At 46.6% G+C, this 26,808-nt stretch overlaps 3 protein-coding genes across 3 annotated transcripts; 1 reads left to right on the top strand and 2 right to left on the bottom strand.

Moving 5' to 3' along the window:
• Positions 1 to 201: 201 nt before the first annotated feature.
• On the top strand, positions 202 to 5,222 carry dnaja2b (DnaJ heat shock protein family (Hsp40) member A2b). Its single transcript, XM_057051555.1, has 9 exons — positions 202 to 856; positions 1,943 to 2,002; positions 2,242 to 2,468; positions 2,541 to 2,621; positions 2,702 to 2,835; positions 2,906 to 3,102; positions 3,187 to 3,331; positions 3,789 to 3,916; positions 3,987 to 5,222. The coding sequence occupies exons 1-9, from the start codon at positions 779 to 781 to the stop codon at positions 4,173 to 4,175; spliced, it is 1,239 nt and encodes a 412-aa protein (XP_056907535.1). The 5' UTR covers positions 202 to 778; the 3' UTR covers positions 4,176 to 5,222.
• Positions 4,990 to 10,018, bottom strand: LOC130535993 (uncharacterized). Its single transcript, XM_057051533.1, has 19 exons — positions 9,855 to 10,018; positions 9,632 to 9,769; positions 9,431 to 9,523; positions 9,224 to 9,346; positions 9,073 to 9,161; positions 8,794 to 8,960; positions 8,570 to 8,708; positions 8,345 to 8,482; positions 8,072 to 8,191; positions 7,896 to 7,998; positions 7,696 to 7,798; positions 7,373 to 7,599; positions 7,030 to 7,300; positions 6,593 to 6,963; positions 6,275 to 6,514; positions 6,047 to 6,199; positions 5,873 to 5,977; positions 5,713 to 5,804; positions 4,990 to 5,645 (listed from the first exon to the last, which is right to left on the bottom strand). The coding sequence occupies exons 1-19, from the start codon at positions 9,858 to 9,860 to the stop codon at positions 5,531 to 5,533; spliced, it is 2,793 nt and encodes a 930-aa protein (XP_056907513.1). The 5' UTR covers positions 9,861 to 10,018; the 3' UTR covers positions 4,990 to 5,530.
• Positions 10,019 to 10,144: 126 nt separating this feature from the next.
• On the bottom strand, positions 10,145 to 26,781 carry kcp (kielin cysteine rich BMP regulator). The gene is made up of 46 exons (XM_057051513.1): positions 26,283 to 26,781; positions 25,358 to 25,896; positions 25,177 to 25,249; positions 24,499 to 24,797; positions 24,264 to 24,432; positions 22,014 to 22,072; positions 21,833 to 21,926; positions 21,633 to 21,715; positions 21,473 to 21,566; positions 21,322 to 21,401; positions 21,149 to 21,234; positions 20,950 to 21,040; positions 20,708 to 20,807; positions 20,515 to 20,600; positions 19,722 to 19,815; positions 19,504 to 19,653; positions 19,318 to 19,424; positions 19,145 to 19,238; positions 18,903 to 19,076; positions 18,743 to 18,825; positions 18,568 to 18,661; positions 18,300 to 18,482; positions 18,046 to 18,216; positions 17,757 to 17,930; positions 17,600 to 17,682; positions 17,433 to 17,523; positions 17,272 to 17,351; positions 17,011 to 17,184; positions 16,301 to 16,480; positions 15,956 to 16,220; positions 15,777 to 15,859; positions 15,610 to 15,703; positions 15,367 to 15,540; positions 15,210 to 15,292; positions 13,866 to 13,986; positions 13,689 to 13,771; positions 13,441 to 13,540; positions 13,253 to 13,341; positions 12,858 to 12,960; positions 12,636 to 12,778; positions 12,347 to 12,519; positions 12,146 to 12,257; positions 11,971 to 12,072; positions 11,721 to 11,885; positions 11,341 to 11,641; positions 10,145 to 10,789 (listed from the first exon to the last, which is right to left on the bottom strand). The coding sequence occupies exons 1-46, from the start codon at positions 26,356 to 26,358 to the stop codon at positions 10,569 to 10,571; spliced, it is 6,273 nt and encodes a 2,090-aa protein (XP_056907493.1). The 5' UTR covers positions 26,359 to 26,781; the 3' UTR covers positions 10,145 to 10,568.
• Between the last annotated feature and the right edge of the window lie 27 nt (positions 26,782 to 26,808).

The raw sequence follows: 26,808 nt of genomic DNA on the forward strand, positions 1-26,808 counted from the left end.
CTGGAATCCAGAACATCACCAAAATGTAATGGGATCCACCTTGGCCCATAATCAACATTTCCTGAAAACCTTACTGAGATCAATTCATATCTTTTCTAGCAGTAAGACAAACAAAGAAATACAACCTCATGCTTACAACTCATGTTACAACGCTTTAGTTCTGTATAAAAGGATGATGAGGTCCAACAGCACCACCTGCCGGCGAGGAGAAAATAAGCAGGTGGAAACGCCATCAAAGCCGGGACTGACCGGCCTCGCGCAGATGATCAAAACATCTGACAATTTGACATCTTCTCCTTCAAAGAGCCAACCCAAGTGGCTTTGATCACGAAGCAATCGACTATTCTCTGCAGCCAGCATCGTCCTGCGTCAATTAACCTAGAATTGATTACCATTATTCTCCCGTACCGCCACCACCCTGTCCCACCTCAGGGTTGAACAAAACTTAAAACCTATCGGCTTATTAATGCATTCTGACCCACTCGGGTTCTGGTAATCAGCCGAACTCGGGCATCTCTCTCCAAGCACCGTGATCCTCGAACCGGAACCACAGTCCTTCATCTGCCTCCTCAAGCAGCAGTCCTCGCTGCTCGCCGTCCCAACAGTTTAATTCAGTTCTAAGTTGAGTGGATGTTTGTGGCGCGTTGTTTCTGAGTGGGTGTTTGCGTGTTGTGGGATCTGGTAACCCTGGACAGCAGCCGTCGGAAGGATCCTGCGTCTGCTCTCTTCCGTCAGTTGAACCTCCGCAGAAGGTCTCGCCGTGCAGCCGGTTAGCACCATGGCTAATGTGGTGGATACTAAGCTCTACGACATCCTCGGAGTTTCACCTTCTGCCTCTGAAAACGAGCTAAAAAAGGTAGGCGCCGCCGACAAACGTAGGGAAGAATGCACCACCCAAAAAACAGTATTAATTGTGGCCTGGAAACAAGCTAACACCTTTAACGTGCAATAGGTTGCTATCCAGCAGCTCACCAGCTCGTTAGCCAAGCTGATAAAGTTAAGATGAGGTTACTTTCAGTCTGTGTTAGAAATAAAGTAACGAATTGACATTCAAATGGTATGAACAAATGCCTTATTTTCTAATTTTACCATCGACGTAAAATAAAGCCTTAAAGCCAATAAATACAGGGGTGACTGCGATTTGAACTGGATAGAAAACTAGCTACATTGCAGCAAATAGCCGGCGCCCTGTCGGTCAGTAACGCGAGTAGCGTTACCTAAACATTGCCCTTGCTAAGAGAAAATACCGGCGTCTATCCTCGACGTTGTAACGTCTCTTCATCCAAAGGTTGCAAGAAAATCATCTCGACTTAATGTTTGATCAAGACGCATTGGTTTTAATTGAACAACAGCATGGAAATTGACGGCCGTTTACGCACTGTAAACGCACAAGTTAGCAAACCTTGACCTGGTTTTCAGACTCGTCAAAACAGACGCAGTTAAACCGTAATAACACCCCACCTACTAAACATTTGTAGATCTTTATTCAAGCCAGCGAGGCCTGGTTGAAATAAACACATAAGGGTCGTTGCTCAAAATTGAAGGTACAAGGTACAACTTGATTGCTCTTAATAACCTTCCCATGGCACCATAAACCATCTGTAAAACAAACAAAAAAAGATTATTTTTGTGCCAGATCATGTTGTAATTTGACGTACAAACAGCTGTCAAGGGGACACAAGTGTCAGTAGACCGACATCATTTTTCTAGATACTATTATTGACTTGGTATTCCCACGTTTAAGTATCTTAAGATGTCAAACACAGATTGTCATTGTGTCGTCCTGGTGTTTTTGACAGCAGGTCCACGACATCAAGTCCTCGGCCTACACGAGTGCTGGGACTTGCAATAGTATTAGTGGTTTTGTCTGTCAGGGTTTGTACTTGAGATTATGCGTTAGCTCGCAGCAAGTTAATGCAAATATGTCATTTTTTTCCCACAGGCCTATCGCAAGTTGGCTAAAGAGTACCATCCTGACAAGAATCCTGAGGCTGGAGACAAGGTAGGAGGCACCACACGCTCGGAAGGTACAGCCAAGTAGAGGCGTCAACGTAGTTTTTAATGATCACACAATCTGGCACTGAGAAGGATGCAAGGGGCTGATCGGAGCACGGAACGTGAATCGGTCCGATGCCCGAGTTTAATCCGGGTTTAATTTGTTGGGGTGACATGCGTCAAGAACTTTAATTTCTACGTGTGTTTTTCTGGGCAATTTTGTTTATTCTGCCTTTATTCTTTCAGTTCAAGGAGATCAGCTTTGCCTACGAGGTCTTGTCAAACCCTGAAAAGAAGGAGCTTTACGATCGATATGGAGAACAGGGCCTACGGGAGGGAGGAGGAGGAGGGCCCGGCATGGACGATATCTTCTCCCATATTTTTGGTGGAGGGCTGTTTGGTTTCATGGGGGGACAGGGCAGAGGCCGAAATGGAGGAAAGAGGAGAGGCGAGGACATGGTGCACCCTCTGAAGTAAGTGTGACCTTTTTGGGCACTTTGAGGTGGCTCTTAAAATAAATATCCACCATAACTCTTCTGTCATAGAGTTTCTCTTGAAGACCTCTACAATGGCAAAACCACCAAACTCCAGCTCAGTAAGAATGTTATCTGTGGGGCGTGCAATGGGTGAGTGCAGCTATTGAAATCATAAATTTCCACATTTCCCTATAGCAACAGTGCTGATGCTTTATGGTTTTGCCCTGTAGTCAGGGAGGCAAGGCAGGAGCAGTGCAAAAGTGTGTGGCATGCAGAGGAAGAGGTATGAGGATCATGGTGAGACAGCTGGCCCCAGGGATGGTCCAGCAGATGCAGTCAGTGTGCACAGACTGCAGTGGAGAGGGTAAGAGACACGCAGACGTCTGTGTGGACACCCGCAGCTTGGAGACGTCCTAATGGTGTTTTCCGTGCAGGTGAGGTGATCAACGAGAAGGACCGCTGCAGAAAGTGTGAGGGCCATAAGGTGTGTAAGGAGACAAAGCTTCTAGAGGTTCATGTAGATAAAGGGATGAAACACGGACAGAAGATCACGTTCTCTGGAGAGGCTGACCAAGCTCCGGGGGTGGAACCAGGAGATATCGTCCTGGTGCTGCAAGAGAAAGAGCACGAGGTAAAAGAATGATGGGATTATCTCAGTGTAATATCTGTAAATATGGCGAAACCTGATTTATTTTTGCTCTCGTTTTTAATCCAGGACTTCCGCCGCGAAGGCAATGACCTTTACATCGTCCAGCGCATCGGCTTGGTTGAGGCTCTATGTGGATTCCAGATGACTGTTACACATTTGGATGGGCGTCAGTTGCTCATCAAATATCCACCTGGCAAGATCATTGAGCCAGGTACCCATGAATTTACTCAATAGATCCTCCATCTTCAACAGTCGTCCAGCCATTCTGTCACAGACAGGATGAGTTCTCTTACTGTTTAAAATGAAGTTACCTGCTTAGAGCTTTGCTTGAAGAGATGACCAGTTCAAGTAAGACTCAGTCAAAGTGTCAAATCGCCTCACAATTACTGAGTAGCAGATGATCCCAGTATTATCGGGCTTGACAGTCAGGCCAAGTTAAAACTGAAACCTTTTTCAGAGCAAGTCCAATACGAGTTAATTTGATGGGCTTGTTGTGGGATTTGTCTCCCTCTAGTGGCGCTTAGCGGTGCTGTCGCAGGCAAAAGCCAGGCCACTAAGCTGTTAACTAGAGTTCTCTAAATTTGGATTATTTCAATCCTACAGACACTGTGGTGTGAATGAGAGCCAGTTGCCAGTACTGGTAGTGTTTCATGTTCTTTGCGTGGCAGGTTGCGTTCGAATGGTGAAGGGGGAGGGAATGCCCCAGTATAGAAACCCATTTGAGAAGGGAGACCTTTACATCAAGTTTGATGTCCAGTTCCCCGAAAACAACTGGATCGATGCTGAAAAACTGAACGTGAGTCACCCAAAAGACCCGTTTGAATGAATGTCGCGCTGAGTGTTTTTAATGACCGAATCTCCCGCAGGAGCTTGAGTGTTTGCTGCCTGCTCGTCCAGAGGATCCCGAGATCACAGCAGACGCGGAAGAAGTCGAACTGACAGATTTTGACAGAAGTCAAGGAATGGGAGGCGGCGCCAGGAGGGAGGCCTACAACGATAGCTCAGATGAAGAAGGTGGTCACCATGGCCACGGAGTGCAGTGTGCACATCAGTAGAGAGACCCTAACATAAAGACATGCACACACACACAAACGCAAAAATATGTGAACATCCTTTGAGTCTCATCGCTAACGCCATTGAAGACTTGACGCACAATCGCACACATTTCGCTCCCACATTGATTCCTTCAGAAACGACATACAGGACGACACGTATATCCGCTCTCATCGGCTCCACATGTCAGGTATACAGTACGCTGGATGTATGTCGGCCATTCTGTGTTCACGGACATTGACGCCCATCAAAGCCGCCAGCGAGAAGATGGTCTCGGTCTCAGTGGTTCAACGTGATTTGGACCTTCCAGATTTCATCCCAGGCTTTCGCAAACAATGTTGGCTATCGTATAAGGTGTAGTTTAGTCTTTCACACACACAAATGCATGCTGCTTTCTTGCTGAAGACCTCATGTAGTATAAGAGTCCACCACTGGAGAGATTTCTGGTCCAGTCCCCATCAGAATTAGGCTTTTGATTTTCAGTGTGTCGCTGCTGTCAGGTGACCTTACTTTCACAAGAAATCACTCCACATTAAGGATGAACTGGCATAAACCAGACACCTGAACCTCCAGCTGTTACAAAACCATTCAAACCAGATTATAACACCCGTCAGCCAGGCGCCACGTTTTCTTGGTCTGGATTTTCAAGCTTGTATTGTGCTGTTGCTGTGTTCAAGGCCACAGATTTTCGAAAAACTAATCTTGTATTCCTCATCGATACTTGTGTTCTTTTAGTGTTTACGAGTCATGCGGTGGCTCGACGTGTTGGCCGCTGTGGAATGTTCTGGCTTCTTTCAGTGATATTGTTCTGACCGCTTTTGTTTTTTGGATTGCAGTGTGAATAGGGTAAATAAAAACCTTCTTTATTTGTTGAGAATCTCTATCATAGAAATGTTCCCTCATCTTAGGAGGACTCAGACGCCATGATCGTCTCACCGGACAACCTCTACATTAGACCTATCTCCTCATCTCGCAGTTGTTACTTGGACATGTTACAGTATTGTCATGCAAATCTGTAGTGTAAATAAATAAACCTGAGTCCATTCAAAGTCTACAGCATTGTAATGTTCATCGAAATCAAGTCTGCAGTCACTCGTTCACGCAGGTTCGCACACTGCTTGTCTTCCAGTGATGGAACACAGTCCACTGTCTTGCTCAAGGGCACTGGGACACGTGTGGTTAACTGGAGCGTTGAGCTCTGATACATCTCCTGCCTTCACTCTGTCCCCGGTCGACAGCGTGGATGATAAATCTCCAACAGTTGCTTGACTTCGGCGTATTATCCGAGAGACAATGGCAGAGGTCGTTATGGAATGTTGTGTTTGGAAGTTGCCCGAGACACAACGAGCGGCGGTGCTTAAAATAAATTTAATGAGTCACAATGATGAGCAGCTGCTGCTTTTGTTCCGTCGTCTGTTCCTGAGCCGCGGAGAGCCTCTGGACCCAGAAGTTCTCTAAACCCGGCAGTATTCCTAACAAAGAAACAAAGTGAGCTTCGCTGTTCTCCTGAAAGGGTCGCGCAGTTAGAGTTGCCGTCACCTGTCTCGTTTGGACTGCATTACGCAGGAGCGCTCTCTTCTCAGCTGCTCCAGACGCTCCCTGACCGCCGTCTTCTGCTGGTATTTGTCCTCCTGAAACGCACATCGTAATGGAAATGGCCAACCTCGCTACGTCCTTGTGTCCTCGTGACGTGTGTTACCTGTGGCAGGTTTTGTGTGAGGTGCATCAGCCTGTCTGTGCGCCTCTGACCCAGCAGATCTTCCTGCGCCTTCCTGCTCTGGACGATCGAGAGGCGTTCCTGGACCTGAAAGCACGGCCATGCCGTGACTCCTCCGATCTCATTGGAAGACGATCAAACTTTCCCCTCGCTCACCCTCAGCATTTGCCTCTCGCGGTCTCTCCGATGCCTCAGTTCAACCTTTCGCTGCACGTCCACGAGATTGCGCATCGTCTTCTCTCTGTCCATCTCAGACACCTCCTGGCTCTCTCTCACTCTGGTTTGTCTTTCTGCAGGGCTACGTCCGACCTTTAAAACAAAACAGCCGAGTACGAGCAGGCGTAATAGCTGCCGGTTGCCCAAATGCACCATCACCCGACCTACTTTGTCCTGTAAGATAGATTTGTGGTCTTTGGTGTGCATAAGGTCAGGACCTCCCAGAATCCCCGGCTGCGAGTCTGGCAACCTTTCCACCTCAACCAGCTCTCTCGCCTCACTGGTGAGTCCAGAGACAAGGTCACCATCATGGCCTTTAATCTCAGAAGGTTCCACAAGAGGATGTGCTGGCCCCGACAGCAGGGTGTCCACATACGCCTGAAGATCACACTCAGATATATCTCCTCTCTATGGACGTATGGGAAGAGGAAAACCTTCAGATGGAGAGCAAAGTTATTGTGTTTCTAGGTGTTTTTCAGACGTTACCTGTGCAAATGTGCCGTGCTGCTCGTCCACAGGCGACCCTTCAGGATGGCCGGTGGAATCACACCGGACCAGCGCTGCTTCCACATCATCTCTGTCTTCAAACTCTCCCAGTTCACCTCTGCAGCTCACATCACTTAGTTGGAATCGTGTCTCCAAGCTGTCCCGTGTTATCACTGCGTCCCCTGCTCCCTGCTCACCACTGTCCTCAGACAGCTTGCCCCAGGCCAGGGTGATAAGTGAGCCCTGGTTCTCATGGTCCTGGGGACACGTTGCTGCTCTGCTCTCTTCCTCTGTAGAACCACTCTTGCTTATCTCCTCTGATACGCACAACACCTCCAAGTAGGGCAGAACCTCTATGATTTCTCCACAACCTGAGAATGCAAAGTGCTGTAAGTGCAGCTCCTGGGTGTAAAACTGTCAGATTCTGCTTGCAGTACCTGTGCAGATGTTCTCCTCCTTAGTCTCATCTTCAGTTTGCGCTCCGGTCGCTTCTGTCCCCGGCCCTCTGCCGGGCAGATCCTCGGCTGATCCATGGCTGCTGTTTGGAGATTTAGCTTGTGCACTAGAGCAGGACTGAGCTGTACTTTTATCTGGAGAGTCTGAAGTAAGAGGATCCTCTGAGAGCAGGGACTGGAGCCTGCTGCTGTAGCTCCGTGTTTGAAGTTGAGATTCATACTTGTCTCGCAATGTTTGGCCATTCCCTGCACTCTGAAAGACACATGATTCCCCGTGTGTTACGATGGAGTCTTTGAGTCACACACTGTCGCTGCGTCGACTCACCCTGTCAATCAGTGCTGACAACACCTCCCCATCTTCCACCTCCTGGAGCTCACTCAGCTGGCTCAAGAGGAGGAGGTAACGCTTCTCGAGCTGCTGCTGCGGCCAAGGTTCTGTGGTTCTCTGAGCTTGTAGTTCAGGGTGAGGCCCTCCAGGGGTTTGACTGTGTGTCTGCGAGTCCACAATGTTTTTCAGGCAGCCATTTGTAAAAGCAGCACGCTCTTGACAATCTGTGTGAGGAAGAGGAATCACAAAAGATACCGTTGGTGAGACAAGCAACAAGTAGTTTGGACATGTAGCAGAAGAGGGAGGTAAAATCATTATACCCTCTTTTGGTAAATCACAGTCTTGGGAGACCCCATTTAACAACAGACTAATCAGATGTTTCCTCTCCTGCTCGTGATTCATAACCAGCAACTGCAGCAATGCCTGTAGACACAGAAGCCACAGTGTTGCTCCTTCTCCTAACATCTGGAGTTCTGCCAAGCTTATAACACGCGACACCTCTGGTCCCAATGACTAATACCTGTTGCGGTGTCACAGAAATCGGGCCCGTCTTTTGCTCCTTGCCGTCATTACGTAGCCACAAGGTTGCCTGTTCTGCTCCACACGGACTCTTAATGTGCGGCCTATGGGTGAGTATCAGGAACACAGCTGACAGTGGCTGATTAAAGCGTGAAATAAGAAAGAAGCCTGCATTACCATGTCTCCCAAGACTGCCGAGCTGCCAGAAGAGCTCTGTAAGATATTGTTTCCCTTTGAGCTCTCACGGTTGCCAGTCTGATGTGCAGACACAACAATCTCAGACTCCTCGAATCCAGTCTAGAAGGAAACAATATTACTGAGTCAACACATCTTACAACTGCTTTGGGTACTCACACAGGCATAAATTCTACAGTGCGTCCTATTCATGTGTTAAATATGAGTCAACATCTGTCTGCTATCTGTGGCTGTGTAGGTCACATGTTGACTCACCTCTCATTCAGTTTGGTTAAACTGTCTTTTTCTTGTTGACGAAATGTGTGCAAATCCCACAGGAGGGAAATGGCAGACCAGCACTGCTCCCTGGACTCAGAATGGCCTCTCGAGGATGCTCCCATGCTCACTCTGCAGCTGATACATTTATTTGAATTTGTTTGTATCAAAATGGTTGATGAACATAAAAAATGAGCATGTATACTCTGGGGGCACATGTGTTACCTGTATATTCTGAATGCTCCAGGCAGCTCAGCCAAACATACCATGTCGCCAGACTCCAGAGCATCCTCTGCCAAATCTTCCAGCTCTTCCTCCTCCTTTTGCTGTTGCCATGGCAGCATGCCCTCCCAGGTGCTCGGAGCTGTCCCCCCCACCAAAACAGTCTTTAGTCATGAGGCTGTTGTCTGTGTTATATTGTGACAACAACGAAGCCCTTCTTTCCTTACCGTAGTGCTCCTGCAACATTTCTTTGTACAGCAACTGGGTCACCACATCATATTTCACATCCACCAAGAGAAGGACGTCGGAGAGATTGACAGAGCCCCAGGCCTGACCTCTAAACCCTGGCCCTCGACCTTGACATATTATACTGTACAAACCCTCTGATGCCAGCCTAAGAAGTTAAACAGAGGAGCTAGTTGCATGCATTTCTACTTAAGAATATATCAACCAGTGCTGTGGTTACAACATGTAGCATGTAGAACATCTATGTCTTGATTGCTGACCTGGTCCAGGATTGCCTGGCTGATTTCTGAATCTTCTTCACTGTTTTCACACCCCCAGAAGAGTGTTTCTTCTCGGACAGTCTCTGCCTCTGTGCAGGGAAAATAAAGTTATTCCACACCGGATGGAACCTGTAAGATTGCATGCTCATACCTGTAACTTGTGTGCTTTTGAAGCTACATCATGGTGGACCCTATCAGAACTGATGACTGGGCTCTCCACCTCGCTGAGAGGGTTGATCTTCCCAACATTTAGAAGCTGAAGCTCCCAGCAGAGCTGGGAATTACACAGGCTTTTTAGCAAGGACTTAGTCATTTATTATTCAGTGTCTAACTGGCACACTCTCATTCAGTTTACTACCTTTTCCTTCCTTTCCCTCTCCCGTTCCATTTCTACCAGCACATCCAGCAGATTTTCACCCACACAGGACCAGCTGCTGTCCAGTTCCGCAAGCTAAAAAATACACAATTAAAGGACTCTTCATTAAATACTTCATCAAGAAGTATTTGGTCAGTTGATCAGTGCTCTAAAAAGAATATTGATTAAAACAAAATCTCCGACCTTCCGCATGGCTGCACTTGCATCGCCGGTGTTGGAGGGAACGTGGAAGACTTGGCGGTAGATCGTAGTCACATCTTCAGAGGAGAACTCTGCTCCCAGAGGCAGACCCAGGGATCGGTACAGGCCACACAGGTAATCCTGAAAGCACATCAAAGCACAATAATTAATATTTACACATGGAAAACAAGCAGACATTTCGCTCAACATTAAATAATCTGACCACCTCCATGTTTCACTTTTGTGGGTTGTTCAATTATGCAGACTATTGCTATGGTTACAGCACTCTTGGACCGCAGCTAGATCAAATTACTGTACAACAGAAGTGAGAGTGTCTGAGAGATGCAGGGAAAATGTGATGCATAACACGCGTTTGTTAATAAAAATGTAAGAGTCCTGATTTATAAAATATACTGGTCATCTCCAAGGATTGCATTTTCATCGATAGATGAAGTAAAATATATCTAATTAGCAATACTTAAATGTAATTAATTACAGAAAAAAGAAAAACAATCATTGCAAACTGTAGATCTTTGTTTATTTGTATGATAAATAATCAAAAGGAATACCTGAGATTATAAAGGTTACTGTATATTCAGACATTGCAGCATGCTGAAATAAATCAGTACAGTAAACAGATCTTTTTAATACAAATTAGTACCGTTAAATAAAGCGGGAGGTGTGATCAATACATCATAACTGTGTAAAACGCTACATGGTCGTTAAAGCCACAAATTCTGTCATATAAACATTTAGTGCTAAATAGAATCATGTAATAATACAATAAAGAAACAGTAGAATGTATTAGTCTGCGAGAGCCTAAGCTCATGGAGGTTTATCATGCCTTTCCATTTTATTACTTCGTACAGCAACAGAAGATTTGTGCAGGTCTTGGTTGAAGTATCAGGGGCTGCAGTTTATTTACAGAAATTGTAAACCCTTAGGAAGCATCGCCATGAATGATCTTGGGACACTTCTCTGGCCGTATACAGTAGTTGTTGTGTAGAACCAGACCGGCGGGACACTGGCAGCCTGGTACACATGGCTTAAAGCAGTGGCTCTCTAGCACCCCCAGTGGTACGTCCACGTTAAAGCAGGTGACGGGGCAGGGAGGTCCACACTCATCGAACACAAAGCCCCTCTCCACTGGACATCCTACAGCTGTGGATGACAGTGATGAGAGTGAAACAATCTGAGACTGAAAAAAAAACCCCAGCAACAATGAGGTCAGAAAAGAGCAAATGTTTTATTGCTGTTAGATTTTCTAGTGATGCAGTTACACATCTGCTAAACCACTTTTGTTTCCTGTAGACAGATCATTTAGCTGTGCACATACTGAAACCTCACATTCAGTAGCTTGTTATTATTTGTGTTTTGTGGTACATGCTGGTAACATGCTTGAGGATTCATGTTGAGCTTGTTTGTTTCTCAGTGTCTATTTTTATTTTGGTTTCATTATCACATTTTTCCCAGTTAGTTCTAAGAAAGATACAATTCGAGTTTCCAAGACAACAGAAGATCAACCACAAGATGAGTCACAAATGAGACATTCCCTCTTTCAGTTCATTACATTATCTTCAGTATGTCTTCAGTTATTAAATAGTATGAATGCACAAGCAGGTCCCAAATCTATAACGTGGACCTAATATTTTGTATTTTATGTATCAGCCTTTACATGAATAGGAGATCATAAGTGTATTTACTGAACTGACCACACAGAGATGTACTCCTCCACTGCAGGATGACTCCAGCCTCTCTGCACTGGCTGGCGTAGGCCTCCAGAGTGTCGCACAGACACTCATCAGTGTTGGCCCCACACGCGCAGAGATCATACACACAGGCTCCGTACCACGACTCCGGAGGCACCACACGGTGGCAGGGCTTAAAGGCAGCAGATTTCAGCACCTTGCAACGGGCATTAGCCCCCTTTTTAGCCTGGTAGCCTGCGTGTTTGCAGGGGTCAATGTCCTCACCAGCCCTACAAGAGGACAGCGAACGGCTTCCATTCTTGACCTGAAATGACAGATAAAGTTTAACAGTTGTGTAAGTTCTGCTGATCTTCCCTTATACCTAGTAAGGTATCTATGTTTACCTTCCAGCTGTTGCCAAAGTCAGCCTCTGATAGGCTGATTTGTCCGCTGGGCATTCGTAGGTCGTCCTGGTAGTAGTTGTTGAAATTCCCACAAAGGCCACAAGTGTTGCCCTTATATGTACCAGGAACACTCACTTCCAGATGTGAGCGACCGCTCCACATCACCTGCATATGGACGAGACGGCGTGTGAGTGTGCCCTTTGCTGTTCCCTCGAATCTAAACACAACGGTGGGAACGTAAAGACCGCACCTTCAACCCAATGTTAGTGTTGAGTAGGATGGTGTTGGACTGCCGTTCAATGTAAATGTGCGGCTCTCGGAGCAACGGCAATGACACCGTCTCGTCGTTCACCTGAGGGAAACGAGGACTGCAATAAAAGTATTTTGCCAAAATGTGTCCAGAAAGATTTACTGAGCATGCAAACCTTCACAACCCAGTCCTGGAGCAGCTGCACAGTGATGACTCCTATAGACACAGTCACCTCTTTAGTCCAGGACACTCCTTTACGGCCACGATCGTCGTTAGTGACCTGAATGCTGCAGGAACAAAGAGGAGTTCAACCCTTACTACACATAAAATAAAGTCTTGGGGTGGCAACTAAAAAAAAGGGCTGTGCCTTGCTCACCTGAAATCTCCGCCCTCACAGTCCTGGACCAGGATGTAAGTGCACGCTCCCTGGAAGTGCAGCATGCGTCCATCAAAGGTGCGATAGTGAGGGTCGCCAAAAGCAATGCAGGTGGCCGGTCGAGGAAGGCAGTGAGGACAACACAACCCCGGGACAAGGGCTGGCATCTCATCCTGGACATTAACAAACACAAGAACACACGCGCGTGCCCACACACGCACGCTTAGCTAGGACTCAAGGGAAGTTTTTGTAATATATTTAAACACTGACAGAGGACTGTTATACTGACTGTTGCACAGGTTAGTAAAGGACAACGTTGGTTCTGACAGTGCACGTCTCCTGACACACAGGTACAGCTGGTGCAGACATCCACGTCCCACTGTTCGTTGGAGTTGTACATAGTTCCCTGGTACAAACACGACACGCTGGAGTCTGAAACACACAGAGGAACGCAAACGTTTCTAGATACGCCTTGAGCTAACATGCTGAGCGTATAACCTGGCTGTCATACCTTGGCACTCATAGCAGCATTTTCCTGGAATCTTCACTGGTTTCTGACCATTTGGACACTCTACAGGTGAACACTCTTCGATGCTGCACTCAATGTAGCCCAACTACAAAAAACAGGAGCATGTTGCAGTTTCTGGTGCAGCATAAGTACTCGCTTCATGCAGAATCAGTACATGATTCTGATGAATTCATAGGTTTTGTACTGAGTTGGTCATGAACTAACAGCAGTAGCTCAAATACTACTTCATTATAGGTCACAGGGAGGAACCATTTTGTTCTAAATCATGTTTCTTTTTTACACTGTAGCATGATTGTCTTTGATATTTAACTAATTCTGAGATGTAGGATGTACTATTTTCTTTAGCATAAACACATCGCATTAATTACAAGACTCACATTACAGGTACAGGTGATGCAGTCATCGTCACTGTCTGTCCACCTGCTCCCATTAGCCACCCGTCTGTTTTGACCCTCTATCACACAATCTGTATGTAGGACAATAAATTTTCAATATGTAGCAACACACCTGTTTTTTGTTTTTCTTCCCCAGGAGCACAGGAGACAGATAGGATGAGGTAAATTACCTTTACACACAGGGCAGCATGAGTCTGTTGGGGTAGACTGTTCAATTTGAGGGCAGGTGAGTTGGGGGCAGGTCTGGTGCAAGCAGGTCCATGTAAGGTCCTAAAACACAGGTGCAATATTACTGGACTGCACCGAATGCCTCGGTGTGTAAATGATGTCCACCGGTGTCGGTGTTCTAATTAGCTCACGTTTAATATTCAGTGTTCAGAGCTTCCTTCCAAAGGAGCAGAAAAAGCTGCTGCCTTACCTTACAGTGACAGGTGAAGCAAGGGTCATTCGTTGCTGAGATCTCATTGCCAATAAGTGCTGTGGTGCAATTACTAAGAGGTTCTGAACCCACACACACACACACACGCACACAAACACACACTTACAGAGGGCACAGTGATTTAGAACATATTGCATAACATAGTTTGGTACTGACGTGCACAGATGGGACAGCAGGAGTCTGGTGCAGAGAACAAGATGTTGCTTTTTGGACAGTCCACCAGACTAGGACACTGCTTTCGATAACATCTCAAGTGTTGTTCTCCGTTGGGCAACACCTGTGATTCATAGAGCCGGAATTAGCATAGTCATGTTGCTTCAAAAACTTTGATTTCAAGTACTTCTAATCTAAGACAGACAGATAGAAATACTTTATTGATCTTAAACTGGGAAAATCTGTCGCAGCAGCATTACACACAGAGAGAATAATTACACAATAAACTAAAAAAGAACACCCTAGACATATTTATAAAGCAATATTAACTGTGAAATAAAGAATGTATGAAACAAGTGAAGGGTGAACATATCAGGTGAACAAAAGTGACTACACAGTTTTTTGCTGTTATTATATGGTGTGATTTCATCTGCCCCTTTGTCAGGGAAGTTGCTCCACTGTCTGTCTACTGTGTGATGAGAATTGTCCATGATAGACACCAGTTTAGTCTGTGCGCTCTTCTCCACCATCGTTTCAAAAGACCAAAGATTGAGACCAAAGAGACGTTCAGGTTGAGCTGCCCCAACACAAAACAGCAAAGGAAATGGAGCAGACAACAACAGACTGGTAAAACATCTCCAACATCTTGATGCACATGTTGGAGGATATCAGCTTCAGAGTCCACTCATCCCCATCTTGTACACAGTTTCAATATTAAAGTTCCAGTCCAGTCACCACGTCAAGGTTTTTGTATCCTCCACCTCTTTCACCACTTCCTTACTGATCCATAGTGGCTGTGAAGGCCTGTTTTTCCTCCAGAAGTCAAAAATCATCTCTCTGGTCTTATTGAAATTCACCATCAGCCGATTTTGTTTGTACTAATGTACAAAGTTGTCTATCTGTGTCCTGTTTTTACCCTCCTCTCTCTCTTTTATACACTCAGAAACAGCTGAGTCATCAGGGAACCTCTGCAGGTGACATGACAGAGTTGTACTGGGATGTCAGTGGCGTGTAAATTTAAGAGGAAGGGAGAAAGCACAGAGCTCCTAACCACCACATCAGAGAGGACACTGCCCAGGCGGCTGAGCTGTGGCCTGCCTGTTAAGCAGGAGACCATTGTGTCGCTAACACGCACCACCAGCAGCTTCTAGCAGAGGTTGAATGTGTTGAAAGTACTGGAAGAACTCAAAGATCCTCACAGTGCCTCCTCCACCATAAACTTACATATGTAATATCCTGTTAATATTCCATCTTTTACCACAATGGAGCTAAAGGTAAAAGGTTTTATTTCATATTTGTTACAAAACGTCTCTTTTCTCTGCCTTGAGGTTTAAATGTGTGACAAACCTCACAAGTGCAGATCTGACATGGGTCTCCAGCTGGGTGGAAACTGTCGCCTGGACCGTACACGCTGCCCTCAAACACACAGTCTGTGGAATAAAATGTTTTAGAGTTAGATTTTTGCAATATAAGACATTGCAAAATGCTGTTCACATGCGCTCACCTGCGCACACAGGGCAGCACTCTCCTGGCACATTAATGAAGTTGATGCAGGGAGACAGACAGCGTATTTCTGAGCAGGTGGTCACGCCATCCACACACATGCAGCTTATACAGGGAGTGGAGCCTGCAAACCAGCTGCTGCCCTCTTCATGGTTCTGTCCGCCATACATGCATCCTGACAGAGGTGATGACATCATTGGCACGACAGTCTCAATCTGTCATTACACCTGATTGATCGACTTACCTCGACAGCGAGGGCAGCAAGCTCCTGGATCGGTCACCTGGTGCATACACGGTAGCTTGGGACAGTCAGGCGATGCACACTTGACCTCGCCTGCCTGCAAACTCAGATTAGAACCGAAACACTGGAAAGATATGAATGATGTCAGGCAATAAGGTGAGGAGTCAGACCTGACAAGTGCACGTGGAGCAGTGGTTTGAGCTCAGGGTCCAAGTCTGCCCATCACTGAATTCCCGTCCGCCCACTGTACACACTATTTACAAGGACCAGAGAAAACAACAATTATATTATGAATCAATATGAACAAATATCAAGGCCTAGTATAGAAGATTCCAGGGTTCACAAGCACCTGTACACTCGGGACAGCACTGTCCTGGCTTGGTAACCGGATGGAGGCAAGGTGTTTGTGGGCAGACGAGGGCCACGCAGGTCACTGTGCCTCTTGCACATGTGCAGTGCTGGCAGGGGTTGGAAGGTGTGGTGAAGGTGTGGCCGTGGGTGTGGACAACCCCCTCATACAGACAGGAGTCACACACCGGGCAACAGGTGTCTGAAGGGACTGGATTTGAACACTGAACTGGACAAGGTCTCTTCTGGCAGTTCACCACTTCATTCTGATCAGAGGGAGGATAAAGGAAGGATGAACCTGAAGCAATCCTGCCAAGTGGACCATCTGATATCGGACAGGACTGACCAGACAGGAGCACGATGAGCAGGGGTTAAAAGGTGAAGCGAAGGTGGAGCCAGACGGATATTCTTTTCCCAGATAGCGGCAAATGCCTGTACAGCGGGGGCAGCACTCCTCGGGAAGGGTCACCGGATTCACACAGGCGACACTCGGACACGACACGCGTGAACACACCACACTGCCACTCTATACCCCAAAACGAAAACACACATGCATCTTTGGATTGTGGAAAAAAAATTAACTCAGTTTTGCCATTGTAACACATTTCCTCACAATGTAAAAAAAGATAAAAGAGATTGTAAATTCACACACTAATGGTGATGCTAATGTTTACATTCAAGGTTGTGTGTGTTTGTGATATTTGAGCCAAGAAATACAAACAGCTAAGGATGAAGATAATTGATATTTATAGAAGCAGAAGTGGTGGTGGTGGGGGTGGGGGGCCGAGGTTGAGGATGCAAACCATCTGGAGAATCTCTGTTTCTGAATGGTGTCTGCATGTGTGAGCAGACAAAAGTAGAGAAACTCCTGGGCCATTTCTCAGGAGCTCAGATAAAGTGTATATGTGAAAGGGGCTTAGAATTCTGTAGTTTTGTCCTAAATTCTGATATTTTCCACAACCTTGATCGAACATGTTGTGTGATTTGGACTATAGAAAAAATTAAAGGAATATATCGAAATGTTAATCTGCGATTAAAACAGCTGCGTGATGGTACCGAACAAGAGCAGAGCTGGCAGCGGTCGGCAGGATTGGGGAATTGTTCTCCATTGAAACAGCTTCGCCCATAAAAGCTGCAGCCATCACAAACCCCACATGCGCAGCCATCCAGAGCAGGGTGCGAGCACGACACAGCCGGGCATCTCCGCTGTGCACATACAACTTCACCTCTCTAGTGAAATAAAAAAAATACAAAATTTGGAACAAGAATGTGATGCAGAGAGTTAAACTAAATAAGTGCATCCGTTCTTCCTCTCACTGAGCATGTGCAGTCTTGGCAGCCTTCCTCTCCAGGAAAGATCTGCCCATCACCGTGAGTCAAACCTCGGTAGTAACAACCTTCGCACAGAGGGGAAACCTATATCATCACCTATATCGTGCTCTTTGGGAATTCAGCGCTGAGGCGAGTGAGCTGTTTACCATCGCAGACGGGGCAGCTGCATGCATTGGTGACAGGGTGAGAGCAGAGGGGTGGCGGACACGAAGCTCTTGAACATCGCACTGAACCACTCTGCAAGAGATGAAGCACAGCATGCTAACCAAAGAGAACAACCGACAGGAGGCTTATGTGAACGTGTGTGTGGTACCTGGCAGGTGCATTCGGAGCAGAGGTTTCCTGGATCGGGGAACGACTGTCCGTTGGTGAGGATGGCTCCATTGTAGAAGCAGCCTAGGAAATCAAGTTCAGTTTATTTATCCATGGCAAAAATGACCAGACGTCAGCTTGATTTTGCCTCTACACACGTTCACATTCTCCACAGCATTGTCCTGGTGGCTTGTAAGGGTGGCTGCAGTCTCCATAGCATGGGATCCTGGTGCAGACAACGTCCCCTCCGTAACAGTAGCACACGCCACACGGGTTGTTGCCATCAGCAAACTCAGTGCCATCTGCATATTCTTTACCGTGATACATGCAGCCTGCAAGCAAACAATTGAAAACACAAGCTTGGGGAGATGGCCCTCAGTAGGACGTGTATGATCAGTGGATCCTCTCCAGGAGCTGTTGTTTGCTGTTGTTAGGTTCAAATCTCACCCTCGCAGGACATGCAGCACTGCCGCTGCACTGGGTGCTTGCAGTTGGAGGGAGGACAGCGTTTCCGGTCACACCGAACGGAGCCCTCACGACAAATACAAGCCACACACGTATCTGAAGAGTCATCCCACATTTCCCCGTTGGCTCGCTCTCGGCCCTCGTGAAGGCAGCCTACGAGGCATGCAGGCACTTTATGCAACCAGTCTCTCAAAGCGTTTAATCTTGTCTCCAATTTAGGCAAAAAGGAATCGTACCCTCGCAGGTCCGACAGCACTCCTGCAGGATGGGGTGTGAACATGCCGCAAAGGGGCAAGGTTTGCGCTGACAGCGGACAGCGCCGTCGGTACAAGCGCACGATTGACAGCTATCAGACGGGTGGTAGAACCGTTGACTGTGTCTGTAGGTCTGTTTTTCAAACACACAGTCAGCTGGAGGCGCTGGGGAAAAAAATGGAGAAAAAGGTCAAACTGTGAAATTGATCATTTTTCCATATAATGTCGCGTATTACTTTGTAGTTGTTACCGGGACATCTGGGACAGCAGTCTCCAGGCAGCAAATTGGGGTTCGTGCACGCCAGCTGAGGACACCTCTTCATCAAACACTGGACATTCCCATTCTGCAGTATAAACACAACACACTTTGACGTGACAGAGGTGATGAAACACCAGAATTGAGCCTTAAATAAGACTGTTTTTACTATGCAGCTGCATGTCCTGCACGAGTCGGTAGGGTGGGGAAAATCCTGTCCATTGGGATACACTTTTCCAGCATAGTTGCATCCTGAAGCAAAAGCGTGTGATTTAAGGGACTGATTAAATGTTGTCCAGTTTTTGAACAGAAAGTGCTTATTTCCTGACCGTTACAGTTGTTTTGACAGCATAGCCCGGACAGAGGAGCGTTGCAGTGAGGACGGGGACACTGCGTTTGTTGGCATTCAGTCGAGCCGCTCACACACTTGCATTCCTCACAGGCGTTGAATGGGTTTGGAAAAGCCTCTCCGTCCACAAAAACACGGTTTTCAAAGACGCAATCTTTGAAAAGCAAGGGAACAAAATGAACGCAAGGCTGGAGCAAGTCCATTCTCAACGGGATTCATTACCTGGACATTTAGGACAACACTGTCCTGGTGGCGTGTATGAATTGGAACAGTTCAGGGGAGGACAGGGGCTTCGGTCGCACACTACACTGCCATACTGTGGAGAGGCAGGCTGTGTCGTGAGTTTGAAAGTGAACAGGAGTGTGTTGAGTTTGTTTAAACAAAGACATGTTTACCTGACAGGCGCAGACTTGGCAAGGCTGGTCAGGGGTCGAAAACCTCTGGCCGTTGCTATAGATGCGATGGTTATAGGTGCAACTTTCACACGATGCACAGCAGGAACCTGAGGGAAGTAAAGAAGCGGTGTGATGACATCACAGATCTGTAAAAACAACCCTCACACACTCACAGTCAGGTCGTACCAGGGGCTTTAGTGGGGTGCGAGCAGTCAGTGGTGAGGCAGCGAGTCGGTGAACACTGGGGCGTTCCATTAATGCAGGTGCAAATAATGCAGGGACCGTCCGGGTGCCATTTAGAACCTTCCTCATATTCAAGCCCATCCAGCACACAGGCTACAAGGAGACAAGAGGAGAGAGATCTTTATGCTCAGCTGCACCTGTGTGTGCATGTGAGTCTTTACCTTTGCAGGTCGGACAGCAGGCATGTGGATCTATGATGGGGTTGGTGCATTTGATGGGAGGGCACTTCTCTTCCTGGCAAATAACACTGCCGCCCTTTAACAGACAAAATCCCCCAACATGACCACAGTAGAGATGAGGCATAGCGACATTCTAGCATCAAATTCTTATACAGATGAGGAAAATAGTCAACTTTTAAAGATCATATGCAAATTTCTTTAAATATAAAAAAACATAAAAACCAGCCAGACCTTTGAGTTGTTTTCCATTTTCTTTATATCTGACTTATTTCAAAGAGAATGGTGGATTTATTCAAGGAAACAGTCTGTTTTTTTTACCTTTTGCTTTTACCTAGACACTGATTTAATGTGAAAATGGTTTATTTAGCATGCAAGCCTCTGTGGGTGGCCAAATGGAAACATCAGGCTCAGCAGACATGTCAAGGCAAGTGAGACAGAAATGTAATGATGTGACATTATCGAAAATAAACAGTTCCTGACAAGAAACCTCTGTCTCACCACCAACCGTCAGGACTGATGAGAAAAAAACCAGTTGTGTCGCTCACAACAGCAGGATTACGTGTCTGGAAGTTTGGCGACTTTTCTGCTACAAAGGCTAACAAACAACTGATCCGCTCGCGTTGGCTCTGCTGTGACATCTGATTAGTGGACTGTCTTTTCGGAGACTTTGTAAGACCAGCTACAATCAGCCTTGTTATGTGCCAGCTTCTTTTTAACAATGAAGACAGATACAACTTATTAGCAACAGTTTATACGAGTTCACAGGCAGACTTGCCTTACACCTGCACTGCAGGCAGGGCCCGCTTCCGGCAGGAGTAAAAACTTTCCCGTCAGCAAACACTTTCTGGTCATAGCCACAATCTGTGGAGACAAGAACAACTTCTGGGAGTATGCCAAAGGTTCATTATCACAAGATGCTGAAATAGTGGCACAGACATAGCTAAACACCAAATGATGCAGATATTTACCACGGCAAGTAGGACAACACTCTCCCTTTGGTGTAGCTGGATGGCTGCATTGTGGGGTGGGACACAATGAGTCCACACGCTCACATGACACCTCACCTGCCTAACCAGTACACACAGATCAGAAAATCTGGCCTCTGGCTGTTAATACAGTAGCATTTAGACGCTGCTGTGATCAAAATCTTGAGTCTAAAGAAATTAATATAGCTGAGAGGCATCCAGTCACACGGGCTTCGTGAACTCACAGAGCAGCGGCAGTGAAGGCACGGTTCCGTCCTTGAGGAGAACTTCTGTCCATCCACGTACAGTTTGGACTCATATTCACACTGTTCACACCTGTGGGCAAACACGCAAAGGTCACGTGCAGTGGAAATCATTACACTTAAAGTCAAATAATATGGCTGCTGTGGAATTGGTTTTAAGGTGTAAAGGCAGGGTGGTCACCTGGGGCAACAGTCTCCAGGACGACGAACAGGGTTTTGGCAGGGCGGCGATGGACAAGGATGGGCTGAACAGAGCACATTTCCATTCTGCAGGAGAAAAGATGAAGATGGTTTTCAACGCAAAAATCATCTTTGAGTACACTTGAAAACATTAAAGTTTTTTCTATGACGCACCACACATGTGCAGTCCTGACACAGGTCACCAGCAGGGACCCGAGCACCGTTAGGGTAGTTGTCCCCGTTCACCCCACACCCTGACACACAAACGCACACAGAGTTGGTAGCTTAATACCTTCATGCTGCTGCATTAAAGCATCAGGTCTACCTTGGCAAACTGGACAGCAGCTATTGGGTGGAGGAGCAGCTGGGTTTGAACACGGGGTGCTGCAAGGCTCCCTCTCGCAGCGAGCGCGGCCCTCCTGCGGAGGCCAGAAAACAGGGCCGGTACAGATGAAGAGGACCAAAAAATGTCACAGCGGACCTACCACACACGAGCACACGTCACAGGGGTTCTCGGTCGACCTCCACTTGGTGCCGTGCTCGTAACGGACACCAGAATGAACGCAGCCTGGAGAAAGAGGGGACTCTCCATGTTGAGTCATGGATGAAGGATCAACCGTTTCAGATGATCAGAGAAAAAGTCCCAAACTATGGTGACTGTGCAGGTTTTTAGCTACTTCCTCACCTTTACACCGCTGGCAACAGTCTCCAGGTACGCTCTCTTTTAATGTGCAGTCCAGTGACGGGCAGGACAGGGGTTGACATTCTTTTATCCCCCCCTAAAGGATGGTAATGACAGGACACAGAGATGAAATCAGCCATTAACACATTTTTAGGTATGTTTTTTTTTTACGGCAAAGTCTCACCTTACACGTACATGTCTGACAGCCATGGAGATCGTTGTGTGTGCCGTTGAAATCACACCCTGATGAGGAGACAGAGACAAGAGGAATAAAGAAAAATGCTCGACCATCTGTTCAATCTGTAAATATTTGTCCTTTTAGCGATAGAAAAAAAAAGCCGTTATTTGCCAGTCAAACGTCTTGTCAGGCTTTCTTTGGAGTAATTATAGAACAGTACGGTGGTGATGTAATATTCTTGTACTTGGTCTCTCAAACCATGTTTTATGGGCCAATAATAAAAACCAGAAGTGCCTGCAGCCTTCCAGCCGTTAAATACTGCCAACAGCAAGTCTATTAACACTGAAGCTGATTTACTGCTGGAGGAACTGGGACAGAAGTGCACAAGTAGCAGTTTCCTGGAGGATTCTCCGTACAACAACCCGCCAACTGGCTTAGAAAAACATCATCATTGATGTTAGTTTCATTTTAAAGTTGTTTTTTTCAGCATCCACCATTCTGTAAATCCAAGTGTTGCACACAGACATGAGCAGTTAGATGTTCTGGTGAAGGAATTCCAGAAAGGCTAATGATGACAGAGTGAGACAGGGATCAAGTGGGGCTGCCTAATGTGGCAGCCAGCAGGCATTTCCTGCAAAAACTCAAGCATGCACGAGATCAAAGCGTGTGTGGGAGTCAGCAGGCACGTATCGGCTGGGCGCCGTTGGAGTCTTCAGGCCGACATGCGGAAACAATTAAAGGTAAGATGGTTGGAAAGGCAGAGACAGTGACAAACAGCCTCAGCAAAAGGGGGTGGAGGTCTGGGGACATCAACCACAGTGCACATGAAAAGCCAGTGTTTATTCTGTGTCTTTACAACAGCTGTTTTAAAAAAAATATATTTTAAATAAGCTTTTGCAGTGTGCAGCCATCTATGGACAAGACTCAGCATATATATGACAAGTGGAAAGAGTTTGATGGAAAAAACATGTAGAACAAGCAGGGCTATGTAAACAAAGGTTTTATATTATAAAGCAGGCAAACATCTTGGCAAACTGCATTTTTACATCTTTCAACCAGTGTTAGTATTTATAGCATAACATCCCTATATTTCCATGTGTCCTACTTAGCATTAGCGCTGTATCAGTCTCCAGTTTTCTCTTCATTGTTAGTTACACTGTTTTGGATGTGTATCCACTAAGGGAATGCTATTTAAATCATCATCTATGGTAGTTTTCTTTCCTTTTCTTCTCTGGTTGTGTTCACATATGTTTTTAGAGGTTTCCCCTGCCTAAGCCACAATACACTCACTCACTTTCTACTGCTTGTTCCTCCACTGAGGGTTGCGGGGGGACTGGAGCCTATCCCAGCACAATGGGCGGAGGCAGGGTACACCCTGGACTGGACGCCAGTCAATTGCAGGGCTAACACATATAGACAAACAACCATTCTCTCTCACACTCACACCCACGGGCAGTTTTTTTTTAGAGTTTCCAATTAGCCTAATCATGCATGTCTTTGGACTATGGGAGGAAGCCGGAGTACCCGGAGAGAGCCCACGCAGGCACAGGGAGAACATGCAAACTCCACGCAGAAAGTCCCCAGCCTCAATCCCAACCAGGGATCGAACCCGGGGCCTTCTTGCTGTGAGGCAACAGTGCTAACCACCACACCACCGTGCCGCCCAGCCACAATACAATTCACGTGAAAATTGTCCCCTGAACTTGTCAGCTAATATGTAAGAAATGAAAACTGAGAAAACAGTCTTTGAAAACTGCTAATCCTGAGAAGACTTTGGAGTGTGTCTGGTTTATAGTTCTCTGCAGGGATCACCACATCAGGCCACCACACACTGGAAGGGATCAATGGGAAACTGTGAAACAGCTGTTAACCATAACGGAGTCAAAAAGCTTTGCTGCATAGACGGTGCAGGGAAGCACATTGCCTCTTCTTCTAAATCATGACCTTAATTATTTTAAAGAGTTGATGTTGCATACACGTCTGCAGCATTTACCCAACATGCACTGGTGGGGAAAGTGTTGCTGCCAATGGCTTAGAAAAAAACTTTGCCTTTTTGGGCCAAGCCACTTGTTGAAAAGAAAGGTGAAGGTCGTTAGAGGACGCCTGCACCTTCAATTTGGAAATTTGGGGTTACAGACAAGGTTCAAAGAGAGAAAACCCACAACCTGACACAGATGGAGCATGTTAATGTTAGCTTGCTCCTTGTCAAAATGGTGGTTTGTGCAGTTTAACAGTGACATAGAAAAGCATTTTCACCTTTAATGTTTGCTTGGCATTTGACCTTTCCAGATGTGCATGTGCACACAGTGTGGAGGTCAGTCTGCCAGCGCTGGCCGTCCTCCACGTCACGGCCCTCCCACACACACCGCTGCCTCACACACTCACACCCCTCCAGGTACTGCACGCGAGACTGCAGGTCTGCGTTCTGTCAAAACAAAAGCAAAGACTCTTTTTAAATAATAATTGAATTTAAGGGTGACTTTAAATATACCTGAGATTTGAGCATGTCTAGCATAACAGCCAGCTGCTCCAGCCTCTGTTGCAGCTTCATCAGCTGGTCATCTTTCTGTTCCGGAGACCTTCCCCCTTGAGGGGTTCCGGGGGGGCCTAGCACTGCAGCTCTGTGCAGCTGGTCGCTCTGGATGTCGTGGGGATAACGCCTGGTTTTGTCCTTTGCCCTGCGGCTCATTTGAGGTTTACTGGTGGGCACTTGCCGGTGGCGCATTCCTGCGTTGTCAGTCTGGGAATCTGAGCTGTCGACGCCAGCGAAGTGGGAAGGAAGTCGGGCATCTGGAAGAGGAAAGCAGCCACTGATGGAAAAAGAGATACCTAAATAATAATGAATCACCAAAATGAAAACCCAATGCTAAATGAAGTTGTGTGCTGCCAGAGGATCAGAAGATATGATCTAATGCAGCTATTTCGCAGTGGTCATCAGTTGTGACATGTCGGAGTCATCACGCATGCAGCCTAAAAGCAAAACCTGGAAAACTGGGATTGACAAGGACATTTACTCACCCTTTCCTATTTTATGACAGCTAAAAATACAATAAATTATGACGCCAGAAGCCAAAATCACCATGACAACACACCATCCACTTCCCAGCTCCCATCCATGCTCAGTTGCATGATTTAAATTGTGAGAAGATTGCGGAGGCTTTGCGTTTACCTGTGTTATTGTCACAGAGCCACGGCCGCTGTAGGTAGGGTTTAACTGACATTTCAGCTCTCTTCAGATATCCCTGTAGTCATACCAAAACATAGACAGAGATATTTGACGGATTTTTATATTCTTTCATGTATAAAGGTGGTTTCAGTAGTTCTTTATGCCAAATTTGTGAGAAACTCACACTAAATTTGCTGTCCTTCTTTCCTGGAGTGCTGGCAAGAGTGACAACAACATCCTGGGGTATCAGGAGGTTAATTTTCTCCTCATGTTCTAGATGGAGAATCACAGCTTCTTGACAGTTTATAAAAAAAGCCAGTCTTTCAGGTTCCAGGCTCACGGCCAACTGTACCCACTCCTCCGTAGAGAAGGGGTTCCTCCCAGGAAAAGCAAACCTGGCAATCTGCTGACCTCCTCCCTGCCCTTTCAGGAAGGACAATTGCAGAGTGTCATTGAGGGTGGAGGAGATGAGCTGGAGGATGGGAGAAGATGCAGAAGAGAGGGAAAGGAGAGAGGCGCTGGTGCCCGGGGACTGAAGCGCCACCAAATGCATCCCCATGCTTCCCTGAACGCTGGAGTGCAACAGGCGGGAATATTCAGGGGGAAGAGTCAAGTTTGGCGCCCTGGGTCGTATTCTGTACGCGGCGGGGCCAGACGGGGACTGCAGCCGGAACACGCCGCTGATACGGTCCGACATGTTTAAAGGTGCCAGAAGGTCAAGCACTGGGGTGGAAACAAAACAGAGTTTAACTCGAGATACACAAACATTCTTCCTGATGACCCGTGACAGGGAGAAGGAATCATTCATAGGAGTCCTTCATAAACTGGTCACTCGGGGCTGCCAGGAGGCCGATTGAATTCACCTTTTTCCAACATGGAAATGTCTGTAAAAAGCTGAAACTATTTGTTCTTGTGTAGAAAAGTGTAGAAATAACAACAGATGCTTTTTAAGTGGTCGTAAAATGTAATGGATGGAAAAATATTAATTCATCCAACGCGCAGTATTTAAGATGAACATAGCTCCGTCGAATTTAAACACAAATAAGCGTTTATTGCAACGCGTCAGTGTGAATGTGTCAGTGACCAAAGCAAACGTTGATAAACCTCACCATCCTGGGGATTTGGAGTGGAGTGTCCCCGCACACACAGCGCAAAAAGACACAGCAGATTCACGTTTGGCAGCATGAGCGGTCCAAGTTTGCAGCTTTCAAATTCTCCAAGAAAATCTGCCTGGCCGAATGTGCACCCTCATAAAAGCCGTGTCGGCCTTTTAAAGCAGATTCGTGGACTTCATTTCATCTGCTAGCAGAGCCTTTTTTTCCGCGCGCAAAAAGAAACATGAAACATCTGGATGCAGGCAGGGCGTCACTTCTCTGCGCTCACAAAATTACATTCCCCCGGGGCTCTTATCTACACCAGACTTTAACTCCATGATGACAAAAGCGGACAAGTTGTTTATTAGTCTCCTGGTGAAGATGCCGGCTATTTCTAATAAGTTAAACCCACTCCTGCGTGTATTTTCAGGTGTGCGGTGCGTAATAGGCAGTCACCAGCTATTGTCTCTGCCCGTTCAGTTTCTTCTTCTGTTTTTCCTCATTTAGAGAGAGGGAGTGAGGGAGAGAGGGGGACTCTCTC

Source organism: Takifugu flavidus, chromosome 13 (genome assembly GCF_003711565.1).
Source record: "Takifugu flavidus isolate HTHZ2018 chromosome 13, ASM371156v2, whole genome shotgun sequence".
Lineage (NCBI taxonomy): Eukaryota > Metazoa > Chordata > Actinopteri > Tetraodontiformes > Tetraodontidae > Takifugu > Takifugu flavidus.

What these genes read in the sequence shown, in the direction of transcription:
- dnaja2b (XM_057051555.1), top strand. Translation starts at nt 779, where the DNA reads ATGGCTAATGTGGTGGATACTAAGCTCTACGACATCCTCGGAGTTTCA. An exon ending in ATCCTGAGGCTGGAGACAAG is followed by an intron (nt 2,003 to 2,241) that starts GTAGGAGGCACC and finishes TTATTCTTTCAG; the next exon opens with TTCAAGGAGATCAGCTTTGC. An exon ending in ATCTGTGGGGCGTGCAATGG is followed by an intron (nt 2,622 to 2,701) that starts GTGAGTGCAGCT and finishes TTTGCCCTGTAG; the next exon opens with TCAGGGAGGCAAGGCAGGAG.
- LOC130535993 (XM_057051533.1), bottom strand. An exon ending in GGAGCATTCAGAATATACAG is followed by an intron (nt 8,483 to 8,569) that starts GTAACACATGTG and finishes TAAATGTATCAG; the next exon opens with CTGCAGAGTGAGCATGGGAG. An exon ending in GGAGGAGAACATCTGCACAG is followed by an intron (nt 6,964 to 7,029) that starts GTACTGCAAGCA and finishes TTGCATTCTCAG; the next exon opens with GTTGTGGAGAAATCATAGAG.
- kcp (XM_057051513.1), bottom strand. Translation starts at nt 26,358, where the DNA reads ATGCTGCCAAACGTGAATCTGCTGTGTCTTTTTGCGCTGTGTGTGCGG. An exon ending in ATGCTGTGGAGAATGTGAAC is followed by an intron (nt 17,683 to 17,756) that starts GTGTGTAGAGGC and finishes TTGATTTCCTAG; the next exon opens with GCTGCTTCTACAATGGAGCC. An exon ending in CAGCTGCCCCGTCTGCGATG is followed by an intron (nt 17,352 to 17,432) that starts GTAAACAGCTCA and finishes CTCTGTGCGAAG; the next exon opens with GTTGTTACTACCGAGGTTTG.